Source organism: Anolis carolinensis, chromosome 6, assembly GCF_035594765.1.
Source record: "Anolis carolinensis isolate JA03-04 chromosome 6, rAnoCar3.1.pri, whole genome shotgun sequence".
Taxonomy (NCBI): domain Eukaryota; kingdom Metazoa; phylum Chordata; class Lepidosauria; order Squamata; family Dactyloidae; genus Anolis; species Anolis carolinensis.
In genome coordinates, this window is record NC_085846.1 from 35673070 (window position 1) to 35689986 (window position 16917).

Here is a 16917-nt window from a genome sequence, read left to right on the forward strand (position 1 = left end):
AGTGCCTGAAAACTGATCACATGTTGGCACTAATAACAAATTACTTAATTAGTGGCCAAATTATGTTCACTTTAGTATTTCACAGGGAAGGTGAAATAATTGGCTCCGTTTCTGCTTTCTTCCAATTTTCCTCCAGACTGCACAAAAGGAAGATGAGTTGTTTGTGTCAAGTGTTACAACCAAATAAAAAGGATTACATTACAAGGTGAACTGCAAAATATTTCTTTACCAGATCCATTTTTTCAATGATCAGCAGTGAAATTCACTGACATCTAACAACGTTTTTTTTAATAATTTGTCAACAAATATACCACATAAGACTATTTGCAAGACAGTGTTGTGCCAAAAAAGGCAAGACAAAGTGCAGTACAGGTAGAAGTATGTCTGTTGTGTGTCCATAAGGCTGGATAGACCCTCACACAGCATTTCTAATGTATATTCTGTCACTGGACAAACTATGTCTTTGAACAAAGGGTTCAAGAATTCATTACATCAATAAAAAAGCAGGAGGGGAAAATATGCTCAACAGTAACATCGCAGCAGGCATCCAGTATTTATTGAATCACATGAACTGCATCCATGTTTTGCTTGTTCTATGAAGGAACTTCTTTTTCTCCTGTCACAACCAACATCTTACCAAAGATGTGGACTATGCCTCTACCAAAAGCCTGAAAAAAAGGCAATGTCATGGGAAGAAGGGCTATGTCCTTGGTCCTCTATCACAATGACAGTCTCATTTTTGGCTCCAGTGAAATTTCATTGACTTCTCTATGCATCCAAGCTGGAGAAAAAGTCATCAGGTAGTTCTCCAAGAAGCTGGTCTAGGTCATCTACATGGACAGTATGAGAAGACAACCAAGTTATTAAGAAGAAAAAAGTTGCCCCAGTCCACCATGCAGAGGTTGCTATCGATCAGGAGGAAATAATGATCATGCTGGTTATGGGAATTTTGGAGTGATGGTCCATAAAATAACTTTCCTAAGCTTGGAATAAAGGGGGTGTCCTTACAAATTTTTGCCTCTGGTTCTTTTTACCAGTCCTGTCCTGTCTCGTCACCTCCAACACACACCACACTTTCTGAATTCCCAAGGAACAATCCAGATTCCCAGGATGTCAAGTAATTTATTCTGTTTTACCACAATGAATCAATTCTTGGTCTTATGTGGCCACATATATGGGCACTATATTGAATATCTCATTCTGTAGGTTAATACAGAATGGAGCATAAAGATACCACATTTTGAAGGGAAATAAAAAATGAATGAAGTTATCCAGAATCAAATCTGTCTATATTTCTGAAATGTGCAGAAAAAAGTTTTGTTTTAATAGGTTTTAAAAATCGTATCAGATAAATCATTTTTAAATCAGCATGCAAATTGCTCTTCAAACTCTGACTTGATGTTCCCAGTACCATGGCATGTTTATGAGCCTTGGCAATTGTTAAGTGAATGCTCTTACAGCTTCCACTTTTTTTGGCATTCTAACAGTTCTAAGTCTGCCAGGGATTTTCTTTTCAGTGTGGATCCAGTTGCTCAAAGATTAGAAATCCATAGCAAAATCATTTTCCGATCTGGTATGAATGCATTTCAACCGAGCAGGAACAAAACGTTCTCCACATCACAGAATGGTTGTGATGATAATAAGCTTGAACAGCAAAACCCAATATTCACCAGCCCAATTATGATGGGTTCTGATCTACCTCTACAGCCCACACGGTGTTCCCTTGAAATATGGGGTGTCTTTATGCCCTACCCTGCAAACTTTAATGCAGTAAGAGTTAGCAGCATATTAGCCTATATTTGGTTCAGCAAGATGCCTGAGAGAGCCCCATTTTCCATTTTTCAAGCTCTAGAGACACATGACACTGAGTGGTGACAACGAAAAATACAATTAGGCTAATATCTATCCATTTCCATTTAATATTATAGTTACCTGAGTCAGCTCCATCAGCCTTTACAGATGATGCATTCAAAACTATTTTGCTTGTTCCACAAATCCCTGACACTGGTGTCAATGATTGTTTCACTGATGCACTCTGTAAAGAGTTCTCGTCGTTCTCACATCTTTCTCCACTTGAGCACCCTTTTCTGGTCATGGGTGCAAGGGCATTTGGAGGATGATCCTGCTCACATTCTGTTTCAGCCTGTACCCAATAATAATAATAATAATAATAATAATAATAATAATAATAATAATAATAATAGAAATCCAGCATATCTATCTTGATTGCTGTGTCATAATAAAATAATAATTTTATTCTTATATTCCATCCAATCTCTCCGAAGGGACTTGGGGCGGCTTACATGGGGACCAAGCCCAGTAAAACAAAATTAAAATATATCACCATAAAATACAATTGCATTAAAATGAATTAAACACATTAAAACATATAAAACATCATAAAAACATAAACTCAACAACAACCAATAACCGAGCACAGTGGCCATGTTCAGAGTTGAAAGGGTGGGGCAGGGCTTGTGTAATATACTACAAAGGAGGGGGGTGGTAATAAAGTGCAAAAGCAAGATATTAAGCTAAAGCTAGAAGGGCCAAGTGAATTGTTGAATCGATTAGTCAAAGGCACATTGGAACAACCAAGTTTTCAGGTCTTACACAGGTAGCCATAAAACCTGGGTATTGTACCCTTAACAGTTCCGTCACTAAGATATGGTCCTCTACCATTACTTGCTCTCAGTAACACATGTGATTTCAAAAGGATCGCCCTTGTCTGAGATCACTGACTTGTGATGCTGCTATGTTAGGGGTAGGGTAATTGTGACAGCAAACCCCTACCAAAGGCCATTTTTGTAGTGTTTCCTAAGGTGTTAGTCCCTTTTTGGAAAAAGTATGAAAACTAAAACTGTTAGGAATTCACTTTTGTTTAGCAAAGCAGCGGACAAAAAGCATATCTCAATTTCTCCCTATTGCTTTCCTGAGTTCTCTTGTGACTCCAAAAGCAAACAAATAAGGCAGGTATAGGTTACAAACCTAAAGTTTATTAATGGCTTTGCGTTTACATATACATGGGGAGTCTACATCCTAATGAAGTAATGAAAATAATGTCTTAATTTCACCACCTTTCGATGGCTGGAGATTAGAGAAGCAGAGAAAGGGATTAAAAAGAGAGGCAAGAGTGAAAAGCGGGAGGGTTTATATAACCAAAGGCCCTAAGAAAGTGTCAAGGGTCACATGATCTTCTTGCAAGATATTTATGATAATGCATTTTAAAGAACAGTAAAAGGAAGTGAATTTTATATGAGTGAAATGAACAGAAGGGTTTGACATACGAGAAACCATGTTCTATCTAAAACCAATGTCGCTTAAACAACAAGGGTGTGTGTGTGAAAGAAAGAGAATGCTGGAATTGTCCATCTGTTTTTAGGTCTCCATTCTCAAATTTAGGGGTTTTTTAATTTACTTCCTGATTATAAAAAGAAAAGGTTCAAATGTGTGTGTGTGGGGGGGGGGGGGGAATTACAACCAGGAAGTAAATAAAAGTGACTTCTGACATATTACCTGATTCAAACAAAAAGGGGGAGGGAGTTTTACCTAAGCTTAAAGCAGCCACGGTTTCCTTAAGGCAACTCTAAAGCGGAGGATGGGGTTGTCAATCACAGGGTTTTCTTGATGAAATTTGTTGGGGGACAGGATTGCATTTGCTTGAATGTGAACTTAACCAAGGCCAACCTGTGAGCTCCCATTGCAGAGCAAGAATTTGAACCCAAGTCTCCAGAATTGTGGTCCAAAACTCAAACAACATATTTTAAACAAAGGCTGTTCTTAGTTGTGGACTAGTATTTCACAAGCATATTTCTCAAAGAGAGCTATTACAAACTGTGATACTGTTGAAATCTAAGTGGTAATCAAAAGTGCTGACATGTTTAAAAATGACAAATGAACACATAAATAATACAAATTTTGTTATAGGGGAATTAAAGTGTGTACATGCATGTGTGTATTGCAATATTAGTCTTCGTTTTATAGCTTACTGAAATCGTGTATTGAGCCTTTGTGTGGCATATTTGGATACATAGAGAAAGATTGCTACTTAATGTATTCTCTTCAAGTATGAAACAAAACATCTATTCATCAATAATGAACTGGTAACACAAAGTATAAAATAGTGGTTCTCAACCTGGGGTCCTCAGATGCTTTTGGCCTTCAACTCCAAGAAATCCTAACAGCTGGTAAACTGGCTGAGATTTCTGGGAGTTGTAGGCCAAAAACATCTGGGGACCCCAGGTTGAGAACCATTGGTATAGAATCTTAACCGTTACTTTCACCTCTTAAGTATGGGTAGAAATAGGGTAACATAAGGGAATAATTAAATTTACTAAGTGAACTACGTGAAGCCATGCAAGTTTTACATCAAGAAAATAAAGGACAGTATTCAGCCTGTGTTAATTACACGTTTACATAACTTTCTATTTTCTATAATCTATTTTTCACTTGTTGTTAGTGAACTTTGTTGGAAATAATTGGAAGGGGCAAGCAGCTAAATAAAAATCCAAATCTCTCAAGCCATTGGACATTTTATTCCATTTCTCACCTTTCCATAGCTTTCCTGGGCATTCCTCATATTTTTCACCATAATACAGCATGCACAATTTTTTTATATCCTTCTAAACAGGTTACCCTTAAAAAAATGTCAAGATGGCTCTTTACCTGTGATGGCACCATCTCCATGGCTTTATTTATGTCTTGGAATAATGGAGCCTTGCCGCTGTTAATCCCTGGTGAATATATCTTCACCAAGTTACTAGGTGTCACATTGAGGTAGTGGTTGCGATGGGATGGGGAAAACACACCCACCTGTGAAACCAAGGTAGATGTCAAGTACTTTCTATTGGGTGAAATGGGGCAAAAACAAGTGGAAAGTGCAATATTTAAATACACGCTCCAGAAAATAAAATGCAATTATGGCAGTTAACAAAAGATCTTATATATTGATTACATATTCATTGGCACTAGAAATTGCCAACATGGCTTCCTTGCTTTCCAGTACCTGTTTTAGCAGAAGCACTGAACCAGCTTTAAATTCACTCTCTTTCTCCTCCAGCAGCAGACGATGTATTGTACCCTGCATTTCCCCTGCAGAAGAGACCATCAGAGAGCAGTAACACAGTACAGCCAAAGCAAAAAAGTATTTGTGTTATCCACTACACTAGCAACTATAACTGCCCCTACACAAAATGTCAAGACAGAAAGGAGCTAAGGAAAGAGGGAAAAATCTAAGTATTCAGCTACATAATCTTACAATTACTCTCAAATAAGCCATCCTGATCTCATGTTCATTTCTTAGGTCAGATGCCCAAAAGCCCAGTATTCATGTCAAGATACAAAATCCAGGCCTCCACACACAAGGGAAGAGGAAACAACAATCCACAAGAGTTTAAGCAATGCAAAATCAATAAATCAATTGAAAACTGCACTAACTTTCTTATCAAAGACCCAAAACTGCATTTGGGCTAGGATAGAATCATAGAGCTGAAAGAGACTCCAAGGGCCTCTCAGTCCAACTCCCTGCCATGCAGGGACACACAATCAGAGCACTCCCAAGAGATGGCCATCCAACCTGCTTAAAAATCTCTAGAGAAGGATTATTTCATAATCTACTGCCAAACAATGTTTACAATTAGGAAGTTCTTCCTAATGTTTATGTGGAATTTCCTCTCCTGAAATTTGGATCCATTGCTCCGTGTCCTAATCTAAGCATCAGAAAATATGCTTGCCCTGTCCTCAATGTGACATCCTTTCACATATTAAAACATAGCAATCATATCCTCTCTCAGCCTTTAATTAAATATTGGCAGTGTAATGTAGACATGCTTCCTTTTGACATATGATACAGGTGTGTTTAGTAATTAGCTGCTTTTGGTTGAACGTAGGACAGTGTGTATTGTATTAAAAAAACCCGTTGACATTTGTTCTTTCAAATTGCATTCTTATGACACCAAGTCTATTTGAGAGTCAGCATGGTTGGATCTTATGTGCTTTGACTGTTACAAAAACATTTATATTCCAAGGAAAAAAAGATTAACTTTCATACCTATCATTTAAAGGTCAGAAACTATTGCTTTAGTTATGCATGAACATGTATTATATAGAGGCCAGCTTCAAGAAAATATATTATTCGAAGTATGCTTGTTGTGTATCAGTGTATATGCCTGCACTGCATTCATTTTCTATCAACTTCCCCTTCCCTTTCTGCCTTCTTCTGTTTTTCTCTTTTGTTTCACTTTTGTTTTGCAATCATACTTTAATAATCTAATACAACTGTTCACGGTTTTACTCTCAGTAAAAAATCAATGGAAATTTGTGAACCACAGATGTTTAGTGCTGGGTTACTGACAGGCTGAAATGCTACCATGAGACAACCACCAAGACAGAAGTTTGACCAGGCCCTTTCTTCTCAATTTTGCTCAATTTCTATTGCAATAAGTATCTGAAATATGGAGAGGGAAGGAAAAATGAAATATGGATCACCTGCTTTCTAAGGTGCCCTTGGGAAATGCACGACATGCTTTTCTGAATCTTTGAGTTGACCTCCAGTAATAAATTCTTTTGAGAAATGAACTAGATAGTAGCCATTTGTGAGTTGGGTTTGCCTGGGGTCATTTCCCATGCCTGAACCAAAATATAATTTTCACTCTTACCAGTATGATCTTTGAATACAGCACCCGCATCAACGTTGGTCCTTGTCAGTGTCTTAATTATAACTGCCATGTTGGGAACTTTGTTCTTTGGGAGCTGCTTCAAAGCTGCCTGTATGATATGATATTATTTATCAAACACAATGAGAGAAAAGCTGAACAGTATATGGATTTCTCTTAAGATTTAAGAAAAGCCACTTGGTAACAATCAACAAGAGAGGATGAAATGGCATGGGCCTTTTAGGATGCTGTTTTTCCTGTCTCTTATACTAAGAGAGGACACTCTGGAATGACAGCTGTCTCAAAAAGGGTTATAAGGGGCTTGTTGACATCTCCAGAACAATACAGTGGAAAAAATATCAGATGAACAAGAAGGATGGTTGCCTAGCAGCCACCCACAAACCACTTACCCCTTAAAAGCTGCAAGCAGGAGGTAGTATTACCTAGCAACAAGACTGTTAGTTCGTCCTTTGCTGTATTAGCCCATATGCAAGCATTGAGAGAGTAGCCTTGTTAAAAGGACATAGGGTAAAAAATAAAAGATGGCTTGGATTTGAAGGACATAGCAGTTACCAATTTTAGGTAGTTTGGAAAAATTTCAAAATTATGGCTGGATCTCACTAGTGCAGCATCTTTTGCTCCGAGACCATTCACAATTGTACCTCTACAATAAAATGCACCTACAGAACCAGCAGAATTCCCCGACCCCTAAACAATGCCTAGCCATTACCTTACGAAGCACCATAACAATGCTGTATGTCTTAAGGAAGCAGGATGGATCTCTCTCATCTAATCCCAACTCAGTTTTCATAGCAGCCCAAGGGCCTCGTTCAAATTGATCTTCTGTTCGATGCTGAGAGGCAGGCACTTCCTGGAGGCACAGTACACAAGGTCGGGTTAAGCCTTACTTTGAACCTATCGCTGGTAATGCATTCAGCATTACTTCCTATATATGTGCCTGAAATATTACAAACACCCCTTGACAGAGCTTGGAAATAGTACTTTTTAAAAAACTACTATCCCCCACAATACAGCAGCCAACATGGTGACTGATAAAAAAAAAAACTTCTCCAAACTGTGACCCTTAGGAACACAGAAAGTCACCTTATGCTGAATCAAATATCAATCCAACCTGCTCTGTAATGTTGAACACTGATTGGCAGCAGTTCTGGGTCTCAGGCAAGATTATTTCCAAAATCTTTGAAATCTGGAGTTTCCTGGCACTTTCTGATGTACTTCTGTCTAAATATTAACCAAGCCTGACTCTATTTAGCGTCTGTAAATATACAATATCAGATGGAAATTGTCCAGGTTTGACTTTATTAATATGGTATGGTATTTCTAGGTAACTCTAGGTCCTCCAGCGTGACTCTACAGTCAATTGTTGCTGCAGGCTGATGAAAGAGTTGTGCTGGAAGACCTAGAGCAGGCATCCTCAAACTCTGGCCCTCCAGCTGTTTGGACCTCCAACTCCCGGAATTCCTAACCATTGAACAAACTGGTCAGGAATGTAGGAAGTCAGAGGTCCGAACAGCTGGAGGGCTGAAGTTTGAGGATACCTGACCTAGAGATTCCTATGGTAAACACCTCTAGGAATCGGTAAAAATCATCACATGTGAAGGTTGTTGTAAAGAAGTGTGATGTTTTGATTTATGGATGACATGTTTATTTGATTTTGTTTAAACAGTCAGGTTTGGCTAAGTTTAAAATGGTATGTATTGGAGTTGATAATACAGGAAGGTAACCATCTTAGCATTCTAAGGCAGGTTACCCTAGCAACGGGGCGGAGCCAACCGCCGTTTGGAGAAGCGAAGAGGGAATGTTTAAAAACCCAGTCAGTCAGTGAGAGTCTGTAATGGTGAAATTACAGGGAAAGGACTGGTTCCTAGTTTAAGGAGACCAGGGAAGTTTAAATCTCAGTCTGTGATTTCCAGTCACAGGGAAAGGACTGGTTCCTAGTTTAAGGAGACCAGGGAAGTTTAAATCTCAGTCTGTGATTTCCAGTCATAGAGAAAGGACTGATTCTCAAGTGGAGGATCAGGGTGGCTCAAATGAGAGAATTTGAATCAATTCTAAAATAAGGTGACTTATTTTAGGGAGTCTGTGATTTTTAGTCACAGGAGAAAAACTGGTTCCAAGGTTAAGGAAACCAGGGAGGCAGACCTCTAGTAGAGCCAGACTAAGCAAGTTGGGTTACTTGTTTAGGGCTAGTTGTGGGGGCTGTGGAGAAGGGAAATTAATCCCAGTGGACCTAAGAGATCAGTGTTTAGTTTAGTCCTGAGAGAAGGAAATATTTTGAAAGTTGTAACACCTCAAATCCAATTGTAACCGTTAATCTAAGTGCCTTTAAAAAGTTATAGAAACCATTAAGCTCTGTACATGCAATAAACTTGTTTTGATTTTTATTCCATCTAAGTCTCTGTCACAATCATATACTAAGTTAAGCAACATCACCATCTGAAGTAAAATAAACAAAGAAAGCATAAAAAGAATAAGTGCCATCTGCCTGACATCTCCTCCATTGGTGGCAGCGAAGAAGATAGTTAAAACATAGAATAATATAATTAAAATCATCATCACGACATTTTTATAATTGGTGGTAACTGTGTGTGGTGGGATCAAAAGGGATTCCTCTCTGCCACATCATCCTTTACAATTGGTGGCAGCGGTGGGATTAAAAAGGATTCCTCCCTGCCTCAGTCCTTTACAATTGGTGGCAGCGGTGGGATCAAAAGGATTCCATCCCTGTCAGACACATCAGTACAGTTGTTTTCTTAGGAAAAGGAAGGTGAGTTTTTTTCTTAGCCTAATAGTCTCATAAATAAGCTGAGTTTGAAGATCTAATAAGAGTTAATACTTCTCTTCACTTCCAATGAAATCCCACCCACATCTTTGGTGTAGTTTCTAATTATACTTTTCGTTCAGAGATGAGGAATTGTGGCCTTCCAGATGTTTGGGTCAATTTTTCAGTAGCTTCAGCCAGCATTATAGCAGCTGTCCTCCAAAACATCTAGGGGCCCCAAGGCCCTAATTGAGCATCAAGTCTACCTTTTTTCTCAGCAGTGATACAAGATATCAAAACACAAATTTCAATTAATGTTTTTTTCTAACACAGTGATTCCCAAAGTGGGCACTACCTCCCCCCGGTGGGCACTGAGTGATCCAGGGGGGCAGTGATGGCACCTATTAGGACACAGGGGCGGGGCCAGAGGAGGGGCGGAGCCTCTTCCCAAGTGCCGGAGACAGGACTGAGCACCCGAGGTGCCTGTTAGGACACACAGGGGGCAGAGCTAGAGGAGTGGGTGTGGCTTCTTCCCAAGAGCCTGAGACAGGGCTGAGAATTCTATACCTCTCTTGAGGCGCTTGTTGGGACACAGAGGGCAGAGTTAGGGAAGGGGGCGGGGCCTCCTTCCAAGAGCCCAAGACAGGGCTGAACCTCTGTACCTCTCCTGAGAGGCCTTTTAGGACTAAAGGGCAGGGCTAGGGGCGGGGCCTCCTCCCAAGAGCCTCTGTATACCTCCCCAGAGGTGCTTGTTAGAACACGGGGGCGGGGTATAGAGGTCCAGCCCCGTCAGGCACTTGGGAAGAGGCCCCGCCCCCTGTGTCCTGGCAGGCGCCGCAGGACAGGGATAGAAGCTCAGCCCTGCCTCAGAGCTCGGAACTCTGCCCATCCCAGTCCTGACCTCCCATTTGTGGCCCCGCCCACCTCCCCCTCCCAGCCCTGGGGAGAGGACTGGGAAGAGACTCAGCCCCACCCATTTGAGCAGGAACCATGCCCACCCCTCTAAGCCACGCTCCCCTTTCCAGGGGGCGCTGAGTAATTTTTTTCTGGAAAGGTGGCAGTAGGCCAAATAAGTTTGGGAACCACTGCTCTAACAGGAAGAGGAGAAAAGAGTTGAATATAGCAGTTACCTCAATTTGTAGTTTTGCTAAAGCCCCATGAGTTGGCATCTGAGGAGTTGTAATGAGAATGTCTTCCAATTTTTTCTCATCAGGCTTTTTGATAAAGAGAAGAAAAAATATTTTATGAGCACAGATACTTATCTGAGGAAAAATATCTAAATATAATAAATGCACTGAATTTGATCTTTCTGGCCTACATGAAAACAGAGGTTCTAAAGACATTGAATTTCAGGTGCTGGCCAAATTCTAAACCCCTAAAACACCTATCTACACATCTGGTATAGCATGGAAAGCCATGATATAAAGTTAGGATAAAATTATTAGCTTAACGATCTGGCCAATGAATGCCCTCTCACTTCCCTTTTATAATTCCTCAAGTAAATTTTGTGGCCTTAGTAGAGTATACATAAGTTCTTCTTTTTTCTTGGTGGCCCCTGAGCTTTAGGGGTTTCTGGATGAGATATAGATTCATTTCAACCAGGTTATGAGATGGAAAGAGCTTTGGTCACCTTGATAGATGACCAATGCAGAAACTGGACAGGGGAAAGTGCCCTTGTTGGTTCTGACAGTGCAGAAGAATACCATGGCCAGGGCAAACTGAACAGGTGGTACTAGGGAATTTCTGTTTGATGCCTTGGGCAAAGGAATGGAGATATCAAGAGACACAGAAACACATGGCACACAAGAAAAGGAGAAGGAACTACCTTTGGAATTTTTTATGTGGTTTTTTTTTTAACATGGCTGGACAAACACCACCACCCCCTCCGAAAACTCTATCAAGCATTTCACATAACAATCCCATTTGCTGCGTCAATTATGTAGAGGACATTTCAAAGCAGATGGAGTAGCAGGGAGAAACTTTTATTTGCTTTTTATTAATTTTAGTGGCTGCTATAAGTCTCTATCTGAGTTGGGATAAGAGAAGAAAATGTAATAAAGTGCATGTGAGATAGTTCATCTAACATACACTTATCAAAACCAATGGGGAATGCATTTCACATCTCTGTACATATAGGCCACACATCATCTTGTCCTTTCATGATCCTCTTACTTGGTGAGGTAGAATGCCGGCAGGTCCTGGGAAGCGACGTGTCTTAGCCCGCAAACCAATGTGGGCCATTGGTTGAGGTGTCTGGTTAGCAGCTGTGACCAAGCGGACAAGATGGTTGGTGACTACAGGTGTCTGGAGGTTTCCAGCAGATACACCAGAAGAGGTGATTTTCAAAGAGGCAGGTGTGTTTTCCACAGATGTCGTTGGAGAGCCATATGCAGTAAGAAGCTGAGCACCACTATTGGTCATTCTTGGCCCAGTATAGTTCTGGTTTGGTATCCATGATTTGGATTGTCCTGGAGGGGTATTTCCCGACAGGAAGGACGAACATGGTCTAACCAAAGATAAGCTTGGGCTGTTGCAGTCAGTAGGTTTACCCAAAGACTTCAGCATCTGACAGCTAGAGTTCAGAGGGATGTTTGTATTGCTGCTCACTCCCAGGTTAGATCGAACCATGCAAGATCCTACAGCAACAGGCCGCAAAGTCAACTTTGAAGAAGCATCCACTGGTTGGAGATGGCTGATGACATCTGTAGATGTTTGTCCCTGGGTCCTTATGAATGCTGACATTTCAGTACTAATAGGAGTGGTTGGCATCACTGAATTTGCTACTCGAGGTTTCTTGGCTGTTGTTACACTGTTGCCTCTTATCTGCTCTTGAGATCCACAGTCAGACCTAAAAGATCCTGGATGTGACCATAAAGAGTCCTCAGAATCCATGCAGGCAGCCAGTACAAACCCGTTCTCTGTCTTGTCATAGTGGGTACTCCCAGTAGGTAGGACAGCTGCCTGTCTCTTCACAAACCTGAAGTTTGTATCTGAAGTGGAGCTTGGTGAAGCTATCTGGTCCCTCTGAACACTGAAGCTGGTCACAAGAGGAGATCTTTGGTTGTTTCTGACTTCAACAGAGGAACGGCCTTCCTCAGATCTGAGCCTAGAGCAGTTCTGAACCATCAGGACAGGCGATGTAGTTACAGAAGGACAAAGAGAGTGAGGGTCCTTAGCCAGTGCATGACCATTGCTGGGGGCTCTTAGCCCAGCTGACACAGGTCTAAGACTTTTTAAGTTTGGATTTGGATCCACAGTGTGCTTCTCCACATCCTTTTCCACATCCTTCACAGCCAACAGAAAATCCTATCAAAATAGAGGGAAAAAAGCTTAAGTGCCATCCCTTGACTTTCTATTGTCTTCCTGAATTTTCTGTCCCCAAGCTCTCGGATTCTCCTAAGTGTTAATACAGTGTTCCCTCACTTATCGCTAGGGTTAGGTTCCAGGACCACCCGCAATAAGTGAAAATCTGCAAAGTAGGGACACTATATTTATTTTAATACTTATACATTATTTTAGTAGTTATACACTATTTTAAGTCTTTATCAACCAATCGTGTGTTGATAAATTGCCTCCTTCTCCTCCCGTTGCTGCTTGGGCTCCTTTTCTCTCTCTTTGGCTTCTCCTTCCTCCCTTCCTTAGGCTGTAAATTGTAATTTTTATGATTTATAATAGTCTTTTAGAGTTTATTGAAAAACCGCGAAACAGCGAATCCGCGAAAAGTGAACTGCGAAGTAGTGAGGGAACACTGTAAAGATGAGGATATGAAATATATATCTGAGATCTGATCAACAGTGTGTGCCTTGGCCTAGATCTTCCTATGTTTAATATTATTATTATTACTATATTACCATTTATTCATTTCTATCCTACTTCTTCCCGTGGGTGAGATTCAAAGCAGGATTTAAAAACACAGATACATATACATAAATCCATAGTCAACTAAAAATATCATACGCCAATTTAAAGAAAAAAAACACTCCCATATACAACAATTAATAACTTACAACAAATCCCATTAAAAATAATGTCTCCTTCAGCAACCAAGGAGAAACTTTTACACCCTTTAGCATACTCAAGTACATTCATTTTGCATTAAAAAGCTTTGATTCGCTTACCTCATCTTCAAAATCCGCCTCCACAGAAAACAGCTTCTGTAGACCACAAGCCTGGTGGAAAAGCAATAAAATTACTTGCAAAATATTCTGCTTCTTTTTTTAAAAAAAAAAGCTAATAAAACTCTTTATCTCATTATGAATTCCGTAGAAGTTTGGCCCCATTCCATATTAATACACTGTGAACTTAACTAATGAAGATGAATGGCTGTAGTTTCAGGATTACCCAGCGTTACATGCAATGCACCCACCCTATATAATTAGAGCACCTTTAGATCTCTGTTTCAGTGCCATGTCTCCATTAATGGAATCATTCCTCAATGTTTAGCTAAAATGGGAGGAAAACAGTGATCTATTCACAAATTACTGCCTGTATTAATTACTGAATTATTCAGTATTATTTCAATAAAAAGGGAAACTTCTTTTTTCCTTTAGGGCTTTTTTTGCTGGAGTATTTATGTTTGTATATTTTGTTTTTCTATTTGGGAAATTAATACATATAAGGTATTTAAAGAGTTACTTATCGTGGAACTAAAAATTAAAAGAGCACAAGATTTGTGTTATGACTATCACATATCCGAGGATGATGGCAGAACTTATTTTAAGAAGGTACAGTAGAGTCTCACTTATCCAACACTCGCTTATCCAACATTCTGGATTATCCAATGCATTTTTGTAGTCAATGTTTTCAATACATCGTGATATTTTGGTGGTAAATTTGTTACTACATAGCATTACTGCGTATTGAACTACTTTTTCTGTCAAATTTGTTGTATAGCATGATGTTTTGGTGTTTAATTTGTAAAATCATAACCTTTTTTGATGTTTAATAGGCTTTTCCTTAATCTCTCCTTATTATCCAACATATTCGCTTATCCAACATTCTGCCGGCCCGTTTACGTTGGATAAGTGAGACTCTACTGTAATATCTTCTTAGGATGGAAGTTATGATCTAACACTCAAAGTGGTGGTCCATGGATCAGTGTTAGTCCCTGAGCCAATAGCTGCTACTTCCTAGAATGTATTGAGGAAGAAAATAATTTATTGTACATAATGGGCACAATGTCATTTGACTGTTGCTAGGTGAAGAATTGGCTGTTGCTAGATTATCACACCCAATCTGCCTCCTGCCTGGATCCACAGCTGTTTCTGTAGGCAGCAAGGACAGAACTTTTTACGGATTTAACTTCCAACAGTGTTGTTATTGTAAGTTCATTTTATGCAATTCTATCTTTATTTGTAATCAATTTGTTAGTAGCCAATGTTTTTATACTCAATATTTTCAATACACTGCGATGTTTTGGTGCTAAATTTGTAAATGCAGCAATTACTACGTTATAACATTACCGTGTATTCAAATGCTTTTTCTGTCGATTTGTTGAAAAACATGATGGTACAGTACAGGTAAAGGTTTCCCCTGACATTAAGTCTAGTCGTGTCTGACTCTGGGGGTTGGTGTTCATCTCCATTTCTAAGCCGAAGAGCCGGTGTTGTTCATCGATACCGCAAAGGTCATGTGTCCGTTATCTTCCCGCTTAATCTATTAATCCATTAATCTACTCACATTTGCATGTTTTCAAACTACTAGGTTGGCAGAAGCTGGGGCTAACAGCCAGCGCTCACCCTGCTCCCCGGATTCGAACCAGCGACCTTTTGGTCAGCAAGTTCAGCAGCTCAGCTGTTTAACCTGCTGCAACACCAGGGGCTCCTTAAAACATGTTTTGGTGCTTAATTTGTAAAATCATAACATAATTTGACATTTAATAGGCTTTTCCTTAATCCCTTCTTTTTATCCAACATATTCACTTATCCAACATTCTGCCGGCCCGTTTATGTTGAATAAGTGAGACTGTATTCCAAAATTGTCCAGAATGGTGGCTCAGATTGTGACAGTTTTGCTTTTTGGATAAAGCAGTGGTTCTCAACCTGTGGGTCCCCAGATGTTTTGGCCTTCAACTCCCAGAAGCCCTAACAACTGATAAACTGACTGGGATTTCTGGGAGTTGTAGGCCAAAACGCCTGGGGACCCACAGGCTGAGAACCACTGGGATAAAGCATGCTCAAGCTGTACACTCATATATAGGTTGGATTTGTATTCAGTTCCTTCTTGAAACAATCCCTTTCCCACTCCTCTTTTACCATAATAGAAGAAGGACACAGTCTCCAGTGTCAACGTCGAGAAGATAAGGGTGGAAATCGGACCACGGAGGGCAAAAATAAGGCCCAAATCGAGGCCCACCACTAGGCATCTCTCGCCACACCGCTCCGCATTCAAACCATCCGCCCAAATGACGACTAAAGGCCTTTCCTTCTTATTACGCATGCGCAGTACTTCTCCCTTGCTCTGCCCTTAAAAGAGGAGCCTCGCTGCTTTTACTACGCATGTGCAGCACTTTACGTCTCCTTCCCTTCTCTGTACTGTAGCCGTTCTTTCATTGCGCAAGCGCAGTAGCCTCCTGTTTGTATTTTTTTTTGTTCCAGGTGATGGGCGTGGAATGTACTTTGCAAGGAGTTTCCTCGCCGGAAGACATAGGATTATTATTTCTGTTGACGCAAATGTAGCAAGTTTCCAGATTTTTTTTAAAAAAAAAATCCTAGCCATGTGAAGATTTTTCTCAATGAAGTGATAATCATGGGGCTGCATCTACAATGCAGAATTAATACAGTTTGACACCGCTTTAACTGCTATGGCTTAGTGGAATGGAATGTTGGGATTTGTAGTTTGGCAAGGCTCCAGCACTCTGGCAGAGAAAGTGAAAGACCTTGTGAAACTACAACTCCCAAAACTGCATAGCATTGGGGCAATTAAAGTGGTGTCAAACTGCATTCATTCAACAGTGCAGATGCATCCTTGGAGAAACAAACTGAATATTACCACTCCCTATTTTTCCATCCTAAAATGCAGCAATACAGTATATAAGACAGGGTCCTTTTAAATAACAAAAAAAAATCAGAAATTGGTAGACTACAAAGAAAGTATTTTATTTCAATTTTAATTCTGATTATTTATATTTTAATTCGGATGGTTGATTTCCAAGCAGCCTAAAACCATAATAAGGAAACCAACAGTTTAAAATAATGTCTAGAATTAAGAGACAGTATTTATAATTTCTAGACAACAATTAGGCTGTTAAACTTCTGAGGAAATGCATTCTTTTCCCCACAAAGTAAACTTTTCATTAAATAGTTTCCCATCGAAAGCATTAGATAAGTAGATTTTGAAAGGTGGCAGAACTTCGAATTGGATTGTGGCACATGATCAAGGGTCTGACTAAACTGATCAAGGGCCTGGAGAATAAGCCCTATGAGGAGTGGCTTAAAGAACTGGGCATGTTTTGCCTGCAGAACAGAAGCCTGAGAGGAGACA

At 40.0% G+C, this 16917-nt stretch overlaps 1 protein-coding gene across 1 annotated transcript; it reads right to left on the reverse strand.

Moving 5' to 3' along the window:
• Positions 1 to 266: 266 nt before the first annotated feature.
• On the reverse strand, positions 267 to 15881 carry hrob (homologous recombination factor with OB-fold). Its single transcript, XM_008113267.3, has 10 exons — positions 15690 to 15881; positions 13554 to 13604; positions 11608 to 12741; positions 10566 to 10649; positions 7384 to 7524; positions 6657 to 6765; positions 5006 to 5091; positions 4666 to 4812; positions 1933 to 2143; positions 267 to 830 (listed from the first exon to the last, which is right to left on the reverse strand). Exons 1-10 carry the CDS (start codon positions 15690 to 15692, stop codon positions 769 to 771), a joined length of 2028 nt encoding a protein of 675 aa, XP_008111474.2. The 5' UTR covers positions 15693 to 15881; the 3' UTR covers positions 267 to 768.
• Positions 15882 to 16917: the final 1036 nt, after the last annotated feature.